This window comes from Neoarius graeffei, chromosome 14 (genome assembly GCF_027579695.1).
Source record: "Neoarius graeffei isolate fNeoGra1 chromosome 14, fNeoGra1.pri, whole genome shotgun sequence".
NCBI classification, from domain to species: Eukaryota; Metazoa; Chordata; class Actinopteri; order Siluriformes; family Ariidae; genus Neoarius; species Neoarius graeffei.
In genome coordinates, this window is record NC_083582.1 from 49040070 (window position 1) to 49057114 (window position 17045).

At 42.0% G+C, this 17045-nt stretch overlaps 1 protein-coding gene across 1 annotated transcript in view; it reads right to left on the reverse strand.

Annotated features, from left to right (window-relative positions):
- The window catches only part of myo1d (myosin 1D), a 150963-nt gene that overhangs the window by 66702 nt on the left and 67216 nt on the right, over positions 1 to 17045 (reverse strand). The window contains exons 12-16 of the mRNA XM_060939892.1: positions 8676 to 8746; positions 6134 to 6208; positions 5916 to 6048; positions 5653 to 5819; positions 1848 to 2055 (exon numbers count right to left, since the gene is read on the reverse strand). Of these exons, the coding sequence (XP_060795875.1) occupies positions 1848 to 2055; positions 5653 to 5819; positions 5916 to 6048; positions 6134 to 6208; positions 8676 to 8746 (654 nt within the window). The remainder of the gene's footprint in view (positions 1 to 1847; positions 2056 to 5652; positions 5820 to 5915; positions 6049 to 6133; positions 6209 to 8675; positions 8747 to 17045) is intronic.

Here is a 17045-nt window from a genome sequence, read left to right on the forward strand (position 1 = left end):
GCTGGTGAACTAGCTAGTGTTAACCCTCTCTCATGTTATTTGCCCTGTTGATAGTGGGCGGGGCTTGCTGAGCGATGAACAAGTTTATCATCTGTAGCCTATGAACTAAAATGGAGCAGTCGAACAGTAACATTAGTCCAACACAGTAGCAGAGACGCTTTCACATGAAGGCAGCAACAGCCACCATCAAATAGTGCAGTCAGAGTCTTGTTCTCGGACTCAACTCGGATCAATAGTGGACTCGACTCGAAATTTTCCTTAATGACTCGGACTTGAACACTGGGGACTCAAGACTGAACTCAGACTCGAGGTTTCGTGACTTGACTACAACACTGCCCAGAACAGATCTCGGTTCCTTTTCTGTAGGTCAGGGTTATACTTAAAGGAACAGTCCACCGTATTTCCATAATGAAATATGCTCTTACCTGAATTGAGACGAGCTGCTCCGTACCTATCCGAGCTTTGCGCGACCTCCCAGTCAGTCAGTCAGACGCAGTCCGACGCGCTGTCACTCCTGTTAGCAATGTAGCTAGGCTCAGTATGGCCAACGGTATCTTTTGGGGCTGTAGTTAGATGCGACCAAACTCTTCCGCGTTTTTCCTGTTTACATAGGTTTATATGACCAGTGATATGAAACAAGTTCAGTTAAAAAAATTGAAACGTAGCGATTTTCTATGCTATGGAAAGTCCGCACTATAATGACAGGCGTACTAACACCTTCTGCGCGCTTCGGCAGCGCATTGATATCTGAGCTCCGCATCAATGCGCTGTCGAAGCGCGCAGAAGGTGTTAGTACGCCTGTCATTATAGTGCGGACTTTCCATAGCATAGAAAATCGCTACGTTTCAATTTTTTTTAACTGAACTTGTTTCATGTCACTGGTCATATAAACCTATGTAAACAGGAAAAACGCGGAAGAGTTTGGTCGCATCTAACTACAGCCCCAAAAGATACCGTTGGCCATACTGAGCCTAGCTACATTGCTAACAGGAGTGACAGTGCGTCGGACTAACTGGGAGGTCGCGCAAAGCTCGGATAGGTACGGAGCAGCTCGTCTCAATTCAGGTAAGGACATATTTCATTATGGAAGTACGGTGGACTGTTCCTTTAAAAGTAAGTATGCTTATGCAACAGCAGCATGCATTCGACCTTTTCGGGTGTACTCGCACTAGGCGCAGTTTCCTTGTACCTTGCCCGAGTAAGATTGCTCCTCCCCCTTCCCACTCCCCTGTGCTTACATTGCGTTGATGGCCTGTGTACACCTATGTCATCAGGATGCAACTGTGTTGAAGAAAAGCACTCTTGCATAGCACGATAGCATGAAAAACATTACTTTTTACGTATTTGCTTATTGGGAGTCTTTTTGGGCTTGGTGAGACACAGCTCTCTTACATGCTGTTCAGATTCATCAATTATGCAGTGCAGCAATTTTCAGTCAAATCATGCTGCACGTATAAGATGATTTTCATGGAGGCAGCTGATGTATAGCTTTCCTCGTCGACTACATTTCCTGTTCAACAACAAGGTGAGAACCAGACCTATTATTAGCCCAAATATTCTCAACTGAACTGAAACATGCATGTTATAACGTTCAAGTTCTGTGCTTGGGCACGGTTAGAATCGCATCAGATGGGTACACTGCCTGAGTTTAGCTGAACTGTGCCCAAGCCAACCTCTTCAAGTGGGCCAGGTCACGGTATGTTGAACTGTGCCCAAGCACGATACACAACAATCAATCACACTAGTCAAACAAACTGGACTCTGTGGGTTCAGCATGTTCAGGGCACAATACAGATCGTCCAGTGTGAGTACACCCTTCAACAATCTTCATCAGATTGTGTTCTCACCTTCTGCAGAAAGAGGACAATCCTCTGCACCATGTGAGCTCTTTGCTCCTCCAGACTGAAGATGGTGCGTGGTGTCCGGATGAATACCTTGGTCTTGCCATAAGCCACATCATGCTCAAAGCCACACCCTTGCAGCAGACGTTTCACTGCCTCCTGATCTGAGGGCAGGTCATGGTTTGGCCACGTAAACTCAGAGATCATCTTATACCTGACAGGAAAGAGATAGCAGTGAAAAAGTGAACCGACCAAATCACAGTCATCAAAAAAGCATCGATTTTCTGTTACCAAGCCAAGATAGATATGCAATCTTCATGGTGTCTTGTTGTTTTGTGTTGTATGGACCAAAGCAGATCAGCTCTAGGGCTTTACTCGATTTTGAACTTGAAGCATTTTTATGGATGTAATAGCATGCAGGACTTCAGTTTGAGGTGATGGTGCAGCATTCAAAACATGACAATGATCCAAAATAATACAGAAGTGACTTTAGGACAAAACTGTGAATGTCCTTGAGAGGTCCAGCCAGAGCCATTACCTGACCCTGATTGTTTTCGGACAGACCTGACTAAAAATTCTAAAAATTACACTTCCCATGAAGGAATGGAAGCGGATCCTCAAATCCAGCTGTGCCAAGCTGGCAGAATCAAATCCATTGTCAAAGCTGTTTCCATAATGAACTGAGAAATGAGTCTGGATACTTGTGTAAATGAAATGTATTCATCTTATTAAATTTATTCAGTTATTTATTGTTTAATGTACTGTACTTACAAAATACTGTTTTTGTTTTTTGCAGATTTATGAGGAAAAACAACATACTAGTGTAGGTACAGTACACCGTCTCTTTAAGAAACTACATTTCCCATCAGCCCACTTCCGCGTTGACCTGCGTCACGCCGGGGCGGGATCACCAACATCACATCCTCCACGAAGGCATAAATAACGGAACAACGCTTCCACTCTTCCTCTTTCCGTCCGGACCAGCGGCCTGGACACAAGGAGGATCGCTTGCTCCGCCAAGCACCCAGATAAAGACGTCTTTTTCTTTCTTTCTTGCAAGATCCACGAGTTAACGTGATTTCTTTGTTTACCTTTGGCCACAGTAGACTCTAAGATCGCGCGATTTCAAACTCAGCTTGAGTTACAACCGGTTTTTCATTTGTTCCTTATAAGTACGTGCTACTACAGCCCAGGCAGTTATTTTAAAGTTAAGAAGCGACTAGATCCTTTTTAACTCAAAAGCTGTGCACAGTATTTAATCAGAGACTTTTCTTTTCATCACGAGAGACCACGCGTCGGACCAAGAAATTCTCTGCGCTTCACGGAAGCGACTCACGTGCTCCACAACGGCGAAACTCCAAAAGTCTCGGAACATCTCTTCATAATCTTGCTAGAGGCAAGATACTGAGTAAGACTTGGCATTTGGGCAAAACCTAGTCTTAAGAATTAGCTTTTATTGAACTAGTGTGAATTTAAACTCTGGAACGTTTAATTGTTACACTGTAGACACGCAGCGTGTTGAATTGTTCTAATTTTGTCCTCTCAATTGTTTAATAGATAGGCTGTGCATGCTTCTCTTTATTCCTTACTAACATACTTAATTTCCTTATACATCTTGATCGCATCAAGATTTCAGTGGATTCAGTATTGTTATGAGCTAGTGGGTTAACTACTGGCTAGTCTTTTGTTACTTAGAAACACGTGGTCACAGGCCTCAACAGGCCTCACAAACACCTTAGCTAAACACACGGCTAATTCTTTTGTTCCATTAGGCTCCAGGGCTAATTGTATTGTCTCAAGGGATTACAAGGCCTCCACCACGTGGAGTTAGCTACACAGAGCTAATCTTTTGTCTCCAACACGTGGCGGTCCTCCCCCCCACTCACATACACACATTTTGTTTTAACTCCACGAGGTAGGGTCCTTGGGCCTTAGCTAGCCACACGGCTAATTCTTTTGTCCACTTAGCAACACAAAGCTAATCTAGGCCTCACCACATGCTCAAACACACCTCAGTTAGCATCCCACGCTAGCTTCTTTCTTTTGCTAGGCCATAGGCCTAGCCACGTGGTCAACTCCTCCCCCACAAACACACGTGGAGTTAGCTACCAGAGCTAATCCTTTTGTTCTACTTGGATAACATTGCTTTGTCTTAGCTAGCAACCAAGCTAGGCCTCACCAGGCCTGACACACACAAACACATCTTAATTAGCACACAAAGCTAATCTTTTGTTTTCACCACAACACACTCACACCCACACTCTCATCAAGTATATCTCACTGTTTGTATATATTTCAACTGCCATTATTCATTTTTATCTTTGGTATAATAAATTCATTTATTATTCAAACTGTGTGTTTGTGTTCCAATATCTTTGAAGTCCCCAATCTCCAAGAATTCAAAGGTGCATATGATTTATGTAATATGGTAAGTGATCATCATAATTTGGAATATACCATAATTTAGCTGTTTGGTAATTTATTAGTAAGCACCAAAATTAATGGCATTAATTAATGAGACTGATTGAGACTGATTCCATGAGTGATTTAATGATATGAGACTGATTCAATGAAAATGATTCACTGAAAACGATTCAAATGAGACTGATTCAATTTTAATTATTAACCTTCAGATTTAATGAGATTGATCACTCAATTACCCAAATGCACCTACACTAGTGTGTCATAGTAGAATAAAATGACAAATCAGAATGTACTGTATGTGGGATAAGTTTCTTTGGAATAATTCTCACAGTGCCTCACTAAGTAAGAGATTTTATTTTTTTCGCGGTGTGGTTTTCATCAAATCCTGCGCTTTGATTGGCTGGCGAGCGGGTCCGTATCCTACGGTACGGACCCCGGTTACGGACCTCTGGCAACTCGCTCATTCACAACAACAAACATAGTAGCAATTTTTGTCAACATTTATCTTTTTTATAAAATATTTATTTATAAGATCTCATCTCATCTCATTATCTCTAGCCGCTTTATCCTGTTCTACAGGGTCGCAGGCAAGCTGGAGCCTATCCCAGCTGACTACGGGCGAAAGGCGGGGTACACCCTGGACAAGTCGCCAGGTCATCACAGGGCTGACACATAGACACAGACAACCATTCACACTCACATTCACACCTACGGTCAATTTAGAGTCACCAGTTAACCTAACCTGCATGTCTTTGGACTGTGGGGGAAACCGGAGCACCCAGAGGAAACCCACGCGGACACGGGGAGAACATGCAAACTCCACACAGAAAGGCCCTCGCTGGCCACGGGGCTCGAACCCGGACCTTCTTGCTGTGAGGCGACAGCGCTAACCACTACACCACCGTGCCGCCCATACACAGAAACATAACATTAAAACATCTCTCTCTATTAGAGTTACTGACAGAGTCTTAATGCATCAGGAATGTCAAATTGAATCTGATCAGCTCTTTAGAGCTCTGGTATGAGTGTTGTAAGGATTTACAGTGAGAATATCAGTGAGGCCAATTCTTCTACATTAATGTGTATATAATTTGGGTTGTCATGCTTGAGGTCATTAGACGATTAAAAAAATATGGAATTGCTTCTGTTTGTTGTGATCTTCATATTGAATGACCAACCCTTTTTACTGAGTGCAAAATCAGATATACACCACGTTTCTGTAGAATTTCCTAATACAAGTTGGACTCATTGCATCACAAAAGCCATCCCAAACTATGATCATCCCTTCACTATGCTTTGCATTTTGGATTAAGTATTACTTTTTGTAGCATTTTTACAGAAGTGAAGAGCCATAGCTAAACAGATAGGATTCACAGAGAATGCTTACCTCTGTAAGAAGCGAGGGTAGGTTTGACGGTTAGCAAAGCCAGCACGACGCACACGGACGTTCTCCAATAAGCCCAAGTACTCTACCTGGTGCTTACAGCGCTCGTACTCAAACAGCAGTGGGGACTTCACTTCATTGGGTTTGATGCAGCGCACATAGTACGGTTCCTGTACACACCAACAGGGGCAACAGACAGTACATTAGTGTTCATGCGTTCACTTGCTTAACAACCTAACAGGTACAAGTATTGTCTACACACTGACCTTAGAGGCCAAGTTCTCCACCAGTGAGATCATGGAGTTTTTGAAGAGAGTGGCTGCTGTGAGGGGACGCTTGGTGACCTCGGTGATTCTCAGTTTACCCTCGGGCCACATGGCCTTTAGAACCGGGTTCGAGCTGCAGCACAAGTAATAAAGGTTAAATGAAAGCAAAGCAGTGATGTTGGGCATGGATGAGCAAGCAGACTGGTGAGGATATTGACCTGTTGTACAACAGCCTCTTGAAGTCCTGAAAAAGGGTGTCCTTGTTCTTGTCGATGAAACCCACCACAGAGTAGCTGGTAAGGAAGATTGAGAACATAGCGAGACATTAGTTAACAAATTCTTTCAACACAGCCACAAAAAGAGTGCTTTTAAACGCTCTTTTTTTTTTTAAATGGAAAGACCTCAAGCGTTATAGACGTATCTGAACACTAAGCTGAGAAAAATGACTAGAGGTGGGTGGTAGATTGATTTGCCACTCAATCTCAGACTTCTAAGTGCTACATTAAGAGTTGCAGGCTCCTGAGAAGAAAATAGCATCATGCCGCTGACTCACAGAGTGCTCGATTCCTCATACACTTTCGCTGGCAAAGGTATTTTTAGCACCATTTCTAACACACACAAAGATCCAGTGCTAACTCAGCTAGGTGTGGGAAAATTTCAGATTATTAGTGCGGACAGCTTATAGTTTAGCTTACAGTTCAGGTTCTTCAGACCTGGCATTGTTTAGCATATTTGGCACCTGTCTGCATTTAAGAAAAACAAACTGGTGGCTCTGGGGCATCTTGTTGGCATGGTTTTGGACCACTTGTCACCTAAGACTACGTTCAGACTGCACCCTGAAACGACCCATATCCGATTTTTTTGCCCATATGCGACCTGTATCCGATTTGTTATTGACAATCTGAACGACACAGATCCGATTTTTTCACATGCGACCCAGGCCGCTTGGATATGTGGTCCTAAATCCGATGCATATCCGATATTTTCACATGCGACTGCAGTCTGACCGGACAGGTCGCATTCATGCGACCTACACGTCATCAACAAGAGACAAACGTCACTATTCTGCGTTGGCTAATCCCGCCTCTTTGGTGGAAAACAACAACATTTGTACAGTTTTCAGAATTTAAATAGACTTTTATAGAATTGATCAAGCTAATGGTGGATTTGGTAGGGACCTGGATGTTGATCTGTTAGCCTGATTAAATAAAACAGTTTCTATAACTGATTTATAACTTAAACCATCCTGTATTACAAGATTATAAGATTGTTCTGGAAATTTCCAGTAATTTGACACCTTCGGTCTCATTAGTCTGCTGCCCACATTAATCAGATTATTGTGCGAGTTCCGCCGCCGCCACAAAAACCACATCGCCAGGTCTCGCCTCATCTCTATAGCAAACTGCACTGGTGTTTCTGCACCTTGAGCCAGCGCTGAGAGAAATTGCAGAATTCAGCTGGCTATAAACAATCTAAATAAATATTTATAAAAATGTAGAAAAAGTTTATTAATATGACGAAATAAATATGTGCAAATTATTAAGCCTGAATTAAGAGTTTGGTAATACAGCGGCCGTATCCCAAACGACTGCCTACTGAAGCTCGAGTGCACTATAAAGAGTTTAAAAATCCATTACTTCCTAGTAACATGTAGTGCACTTATATAGAAATTAGAGAGACATTTAGGAGTCAACCCTCGTTACCAGGCTACACGTTTTCATTTCAGTTCAGAAACAAAAACACACACGAGACCTCACACTTTAACACTAACCAGATAATTAAACAAACAAACAAACAAACAAACAAACAAAAAAAATTAATCATACAACATGAAGAGTGCGCTTTTTTTTGTTTACGTATTACGTAGATGTGCTTATTACGTGTCAATTTGCGCATGCGGGACACTTTTGGGTCGTTTTCCGTTCATATTGGAGATCGCATACAAGTCTCATATAATTGGTAATGTGAATGGCCTAACAAAAAAATCGGATTTCACAACAAATCGGATATGGGTCGTTTCAGGTTGCAGTCTGAACGTAGTGTTAGAGCACATGTTTCCAAGCCTGGTCCTGGTTTGCTCACAGTCTTACACATGGTGTTCTTCCTGCTCCCAATCCAATTAATCAGCTAATTAACAAACCTTCTTAAGTAGAAGTGAGTTTGTTTCGGCTGGAAAAACACTAAAATGTGCAGGACAAGGACCCGAGTAAAGGAGGGAACCTGTACCATAGAAGGAAGGGTCCATGCAAATTAATGGTTACTCTGGCTGATCACCTTTACCCTATGATGATTTCTATCCTCATGAGAGTGGGCTTTCTTCCAGGATGATGATACCCTCATCGACAGGGCACAAGGGCTCACTGAATGGTTTGAGAAGTATGAAAATGCTGTAAATCATATGCTACAGCCTTCGTAATCACCAGATCTCCACCCAGTTGAATACTTGGGAGATTTTAGTCTGTGTTAGACAGCACTCTCCACCACCATCATCAAAACCCCAATTAAGGAAATATCTTTCAGATGAATTACAATGACTTGTAGAAATCTATGCCAAAGCATATTGATTTTCCTTTCATTTGCAATCTGTCTGTGTAATGCTTCCATCATACATTACTTAAATAACATCTTCCATGCCACAACAAGTCTTTTCTTCACTATGCTTATAGCAGTATTTCGTTACCAACAGCACTCTGCTGATTAATTCCAGCACCGTAACGATGGTGAACACAGGAGGATGAAGCTTTCTTCATGTGTACTTACACCACATCACCGGCATAGTGACGAATGCGAAAGTCTCGGTCAAACTCTAGGCTCTTGTCAGTGGGGGAGAGCTGTAAAGAGACACACATTTAAAAAAAAGGGATGAATCTGGCTTTTTGTTGATTGCAATCGCTTTTAAGAAAAAATATTTTTTGCCAAACAGCAGCAGCTTCCCGCTAAGAGAGATAGAGTAACATGGCATTAAGGCAGTAGTTGAGGGCACAGAAACACTGGCATAATAAGCCTCACAGAGTGAAAATGGAAGAAGGGCACAGAGACTAGCACAGGAACTGAGGAAATGAGGAGGAATTGGGTATAAAATTAGGGATATAAAATATGAAGTCTGCATTATCTGGCATGGTACAATAATGCTGAGAAGACGTTATCAGGCAAAAATGGGTTTTAAAAGCAGAAGTCAGAGAAAATACATTAGAAAAAAGTTTTAGACTGTGTACATCATTGGTATACATAAGTCATGGAGATGAATCCAGAAATTTAGCTTTTGATTTAAATTTTCAGAAGAAAAAAAATTTTTGTATCATTCAGTAAAAACTGCTACTAAAGAGACAGAAGAAATCTCATCTCGTTCTCATCATCTCTAGCCGCTTTATCCTGTTCTACAGGGTCGCAGGCAAGCTGGAGCCTATCCCAGCTGACTCCGGGCGAAAGGCGGGGTACACCCTGGACAAGTCGCCAGGTCATCACAGGGCTGACACATAGACACAGACAACCATTCACACTCACATTCACACCTACGGTCAATTTAGAGTCACCAGTTAACCTAACCTGCATGTCTTTGGACTGTGGGGGAAACCGGAGCACCCGGAGGAAACCCACGCGGACACGGGGAGAACATGCAAACTCCACACAGAAAGGCCCTTGCCGGCCACGGGGCTCGAACCCGGACCTTCTTGCTGTGAGGCGACAGCGCTAACCACTACACCACCGTGCCGCCCGACAGAAGAAATCTTCAACAAAACTTAAAAACAATCAAAATGTGCTTTGCTGTAAACCATTCCAGTGGCAGGGCAACAGCTCATGCTGCAAACATCCTATTAAAGGGAAACTGTTTTATTATTATTATAAAAAATCTGGCCCCTATTTTCCCATCTTTTGGGGTCCAAATATTATTTACTACGTCTCTGACATAGTACCCCATTCACTTGCTGTAGTCGATTATAAACACTGGTACTGTTTTCTGATGTTTACAAAAAGAGACGTCACAGAATTTGTGAAGAAGCCCAATTCCAAAGTAATGCCTGGATATTTAGCCGATTATAACAACATGGATTAGTGTTCAACAACATGGAAAGGATCCCTTTTGTAAGTTTCAGAAAACGTGAGATAAATCAACTACAGGCACCAAATAGGGCGCTGCGATAGAGAGACTGGAAGACCGTTTCCACAGTCATTTTCTACAGTTTCTTTACAGTTATTGAGGTAAACAGGCACAAGTGTATCACTTTAGGGAGCCTTGCCATGTTCTAAATCAATACTGGACCAATTTCGATTGCAAATATTTGGACACCCCCTCCCAAAAAAAAAAAAGAAAAAAAAAAAAAAGGAAAATGTGGCCCAGGTTTAAAAACAGCAAAGTTTCCCTCTAAAATATTTATGTGAATTTGAGAGAGCTACCAGGAGGGGGCGCACTGCCACTAAATAAACTAGCCAGCACTGCAACAAGGCTATTGGGGTAAGTAACCTAAACATTAGTCTCAGCCTCAGACACGTCACCAAGAACCTCAGGGATAGCTTTTGTACACTTTTCTTTTCAAACAAAGGTGAGTGTAATCTGTGAGTGGTGGAAATTAACCTGTTAGCTGAGTGAAATGGGCTATTTTTGCTCCCGAGTGTTTACATTTCGTTCTTTTATCTGACATTTAATCAAATGGTGGCAAACTTTTAGCAAGCTATTCATAGTAAATCAGCTGTCCCTGCCCCTCCCTCGTGCCAGGCCCAACAGATTCAGCTTCATGCCCGATTACGTTTAAGTGTAATGTAAAAGAGAGCCTTTAGCACAGTCTTGCATCAAATAGTGAATTCCACTGTATACAGAAATGTTGCACGCATGTCTGCATGGTGTTATATTTTCAGAGATAGCACGACCCAGTGCGATATCTTTTCATGGGGCCCAAAATCGCTGGTGACACCCCCTGCTTATTTATACCAGTATACCATCCATTAACTAAAGTGGATTGTGAGTAGAGTGATGTGGATAATATCACCGCTCTCAACCAACCATTAAATTGCACTACATCTAAACTGCACTAAATCTTTTTCATATTATAATATTTATGACAAGCAGCGTGTCTTATACAAGAGCAACACCATCCATCATCGAATACACCAAAGAGTGCCTTGCAAAAGTATTCATCCCCCTTGGTGTTTGTCCTGTTCTGTCGCATTACAAACTGGAATTAAAATGGATTTTTGGAGGGTTAGCACCATTTGATTTACACAACATGCCTACCACTTTAAAGGTGCACTTTTTTTTTTTCATTGTGACACAAACAATAATTAAGATGAAAAAAACAAAAATCTGGAGTGTGCATAAGTATTCACCCCCTTTAGTATGAAACCCCTAAATAAGAGCTGGTCCAACCAATTCACTTCATAAGTCACATAATTAGCTGATTAAGATCCACCTGTGTGCAATCAAAGTGTCACATGATCTGTCACACGATGTCTGTATAAATCAACCTGTTCTGGAAGGACCCTGACTCTGTAACACTACTGAGCAAGCAACATGAAAACCAAGGAGCCTCCAAACAGGTCAGAGACAAAGTTGTGGAGAAGTATAGATCAGGGATGGGTCATAAAAAAAAAATCCCAAACTTCGAATATCCCAGGGAGCACCATTAAATCCATTATAGCAAAATGGAAAGAATATGGCAGCACTACAAACCTAACAAGAGAAGGCTGCCCACCTAAACTCACAGACCAGGCAAGGAGGGCATTAATCAGAGATGCAACAAAGACACCAACAATAACTCTGAGGGAGCTGCAAAGATCCACAGTGGAGATGGGAGTATCTGTCCATAGGACCACTTTAAGCCATACACTCCACAGAGTGGGGCTTTATGGAAGAATGGCCAGAAAAAGTCACTGCTTTAAAAAAAAAAAAAAAATCATGTTTGGAGTTTGCCCAACAGCTTGTGACAGACTCCCCAAACACATGGAAGAAGATTCTCTGGTCAAATGAGACAAAAATTGAACTTTTTGGCCATCATGGGAAATGCCATGTATGGCGCAAACCCAACACCCTGAGAACACCATCCCTACAATGAAGCATGGTGGTGGCAGCATCATGCTGTGGGGATGTTTTTCATCTGCACGGACAAGAAAGTTGGTCAGGCCTGAAGGAAAGATGGATGGCACTAACAGCACTAACTGACGGGGCAATTCTGGAGGAAACCCTGTTTGAGTCGGCCAGAGGTTTGAGACTGGGACGAAGATTCATGGTCCAGCAGGACAATGATCCTAAACATGCTGCTGAAGCTACACTGGAGTGGTTTAAAGGGAAACATTTTAATGTCTTAGAATGGCCTAAACAAAGCCCAGACCTCAATCCAATTCAGAATCTGTGGCATCACTTGAATATTGCTGTACACCAAAGCAGTCCATCTAACTTGAAGGAGTTGGAGCAGCTTTGCCTTGAGGAATGGGCAAAAATCCCAGTGGATAAATGTGTTAAGCTAATAGAGACATACCCCCAAGAGACTTGCAGCTGTAATTGTAGCAAAAGGTGGCTCTATAAAGTACTGACTTTTTTTTTTTTTGAGGGGGGGAATACTTTTGCACACTCCAGATTTCTGTTTTTTCATCTTAAATTATTGTTTGTGTCACAATACAGTAAAATTTTAAAAAAAAAAGTGCACCTTTAAAGTGGTAGGCATGTTGTGTAAATCAAATGGTGCTAACCCCCCCAACAATCCATTTTAATTCCAGCTTGTAATGTGCCAAAACAGGACAAACACAAAGGGGGATGAATACTTTTGCAAGGCACTGTATAATATTATTTATATATATATTTTTCTGCCCGTCAATGCTTGGGCTTTTTATCACAGTCCTGGCATGATCCTCGCTATTGTCTCAGTCTGCTGCAAGGCAAGGCAAGGCAAGGCAAGGCAGCATATTTCTGGTGTGTGTTTTTACTTCAACTGCAGCAGACAGTAAGCTTAGCTCTGAGGGAAGAGAGGGAGCTCCGATCAGGAGCAGAGAGGCCACTTCACAGAAAGTGGGACAACTAGGAGCTGGGTAATGACCAATTTAAACACTGATGGGAAGAATATCAAAAGAGAGGTGCATTTTCAATGAAAGAGAGAAGCCTTGAGGATTATTTTTGGGCCTGAAAGCCAGAAGCAGATCACATTTCCCCTACTTGCCCTCCCATCCCATCTGCCTGCAGAGCTCAGACAACTTCATGGCTGGCCAGCACAGGCCAAGCTTCAGATGGATCAGCCAGAGCCTTCTGAGCAACCTGCTGAGTTCCCCCTCTCGCCACATCCATCTCAAATCAGTCACACACTGAGATGCACTTGCGCGTACACCCACACACACACAAACAAAGAAGATCAAGGTTCATCAGCACAATAATAGAATATGCAGATGCACAATGCACTTATGATTATCTAGTCAGACGGAAAGGGAAGGAGGGCACCAGACGGAGATAAGTCACACTGCAGAAAGGGTGGTAGTGTGTGTGGTGGGTGACAAGTGAGGGAACGGAGAAGCAGAACGGCTTGGCACCTAATCTAAATATAGATCACATCCTCAACACAATTCCTCCAAGTCTCTAACGCACCCCATTTTTGACGATGCCAAAAAAAAGCAGATGTGCGATATACCAGATAAGTGAGAGACGAAAGCAGATTAGTTGCTAAGTAAATGTCTACACTAATAAGCAAGAAACAAAGTTTTAGAAGACATGGTATGTATGCAACACTCAGGTTGTTTTCATTTAGATTCTCGTGTGTATGATGTAAATACGAAGTACATGAGTTACGTGAGGGACAGCAGGCAGGTTTTCCTGTGGTGCAAAAAGTGAGCACAGCTTTAAGGTCAGGTCTTGATGGATCATCCAGACTCCAGCTCCACCCCCACCCCCTCCAGGTCCATTGCCACCCCCAACAGTGTGCCATTCTACCCACCACCTGTGCTTCTTTCAACAGCATGATCACTATAATGGCACCAGAATGTACAGTACTCACTCTAACCACTGTCAGGACTGCCCCTCTAGTTAGGGTCGGACCGAACAAAACAACCTCATATGCTTCAATAGAACCTGAAACACTGTATTTTAAAGCAGAGGCCAAGACAGTTTGAAGAGCACGTTATCTCACGTTAGACCTGCTTGCTTCTCTGTAGATTTCAGATACAATAACTGATGTCATATATTCAGTTCAATTTAAAAAATTTTTTTTGTCAAACACTTTCGACAACGGCGGCACGGTGGTGTAGTGGTTAGCGCTGTCGCCTCACAGCAAGAAGGTCCGGGTTCGAGCCCAGTGGCCGGCGACGGCTTTTCTGTGTGGAGTTTGCATGTTCTCCCCGTGTCCGCGTGGGTTTCCTCCGGGTGCTCCGGTTTCCCCCACAGTCCAAAGACATGCAGGTTAGGTTAAGTGGTGACTCTAAATTGACCGTAGGTGTGAATGTGAGTGTGAATGGTTGTCTGTGTCTATGTGTCAGCCCTGTGATGACCTGGCGACTTGTCCAGGGTGTACCCCGCCTTTCGCCCGTAGTCAGCTGGGATAGGCTCCAGCTTGCCTGCGACCCTGTAGAACAGGATAAAGCAGCTAGAGATAATGAGATGAGATTTTCGACAACGAAATGTCACAAAGCAGCTTTACAGAAATCTATATGAGTGATTCCACGCTTATGGGTACTGAAATGGGGACATGAACTTATTTTTAAAAATTCACCTAAAACCATTTCTTTTTTTACCATCAGGTCACAAAACATGTAATCTTTAATGAATGATATGTTAAAAGATAACTTTAATTTTCTGAGATGTAATAAAAACATATTTATATGCCAAAGTCAAGCCTATGAGTTCCAAAATGATGTCTGTTACATTACTTCTGTTACGATTGTCCATCTCGCGTCTGTTACAAATTAATTACGATCTAGCTATAGACCATGTTAATCTTATTGAAAGAATGTGTATGTTTATTCTACTACACATGTTTATTAATTATATTTGCTAAAACATCACCTTCCTATGTTTCAAAAAGTAATTCTACATTGTTAAAATTGAGAATATATATGTCCACAACACTTCTGTTACGTTCTGACTTTGGCATATAAATATGTTTTTATTACATCTCAGAAAATTAAAGTTATCTTTTAACATATCATTCATTAAAGATTACATGTTTTGTGACCTGATGGTAAAAAAAAGAAATGGTTTTAGGTGAATTTTTAAAAATAAGTTCATGTCCCCATTTCAGTACCCATAAGCGTGGAATCACTCATATATAAACGTTTTAATTTTAAATTTACCCCTAATGAGCAAGCCAGAGGTGATGGTGACAAAGAAAAACTCAGAGAGAGAGAGAGAAATAAATACATAAATAAATAAATCCCCACTGTATATAATCAAAATGGCCCAAACTTCCCAAAGAATGCATTACTATTAATAGATCAAGCATAAGAAGCTTGCATTAATTTTGGATGAAATTTCTGTCGAAGGATTAAATGATAACTAAATGAGCAAAGTGACACTGATCATTTTGACACTTGTACAAAATCAACGCACACCTAAAGCATATAAACAGGCACTATTAACAGAAAACACATGTAATATGTCCATGTGCAAAGTATAATGGACGGTGATTTCATCCAACATATCTGACCCAGGTCAAAACGTCAAAGCAGTTTAGAGCAATTCTGCTTGAAATTCACTCATTCATAGATTTTCCTTCTGCTTTTCCTGGCAGGCATTGCGTTAGTAACAGACTGAGATGATCAGTCCAGACCTCTCCATCCCCAGCCACAGATTCCAGCTCTTACTGGGGGATGCCCAGACGTTTCCAAGCCAACTGTGAGATATTATCTCTCCAGCAGATCCTGGGTCTTCCCCAGAGTCTCTGTTCAGTGGGATGTGCCCAACACAGTTCTACCAAGAGCTGACAAGGGGGCATCTTTGTAAGTTGCCCAAACAACTTCAACTGGCTTCTGTTAATTTGGAGGCACATCAGCTTTTCCCTGAGGCTCTCCCAGATTGTCAGGCAGCTCACCCTAAAATGGAGCAGATCCCGTGAAGAAACCTGCATTTGCAATCGTATTCTTTCCGTCACTACCCACAGTTCATGACCATGGGTGAGATCAAGGACCGAGAATGAACTGTATAGCGACTATAATAGTAACCATCACTGTTAAGAAGACATAAAGGAGAACTGAAGTCATTTTTAAACTTGCTTTATTTCTTAATGTGTTATTCAATTACATTTTCAGTTTTAGTAACCTTATATCGTGATTTGTATTGGCAACTAATTGCAACTAAATATTATACTTAATCGACCTATTCGGTTTTTAGCCATGTCGAATTTGGTTCGTTTGGTCCACGGCAGGCGTCGCTTATCTGCACGATCTTCATGAGACTTGTGCGAGACTTCGAAACGTGAAGTGTCAGCCAGGTGTCAGTGTCGCCATTTTGAAAACTGTTTTCCAAACGAAACATTGCACAAAAACAAGTTTAAATGACGATTACTGCCTACTTTTTTCAAACTTTCCTGATTGCTATCAAAACAAACAAAACTTCCGGCTTGATTACGTCAGCGTTCGAAAAAGGGCGCGCGTGTCTTTTGATAACGTTGGCAGATGTTGGTCACTTTGATTTCCGCTGTACGTTTTACTTCCGTCCTACGATGTCTCGCACAGGTCTCAACGAATCTCGTTTACGGCCATTGCTTTAACACAGGGCTTTTCAAAGTGTGGGGTGCGCCTCCCCTAGGGGGCACCAGAGCTCTTCAGGGGGGTGCAACGTGAGGAAAAATAAACCAGAATAAGTTACTATTGTGGACATTTAGCAAACTTCAGCTAGCCTTTGCCAGAGACAAAATGGATCGATTTTTAGTACCTAAAGCTACAGTGAGTGAGGAGACAGAGTCTGGGCCAACCAAAAAAAGAAGGAAGTATGACCACGATTATTTAAAGTTTGGATTTTCATGGACTGGATCTGAAGATGCTCCACTGCCACAGTGTGTTGTCGGCCAAGAGGTGCTAGCTAACGATGCTATGAGATGTTTAAAATGTGTAAAACAAGATGTTAAAAAAAAAAGCACAGATGTTTAAAATGTGTAAAAAAAATTGTTTTAAAAAAAGCACAGATGTTTAAAATGTGTAAAAAAGAGGTTTTAAAAAAGCACA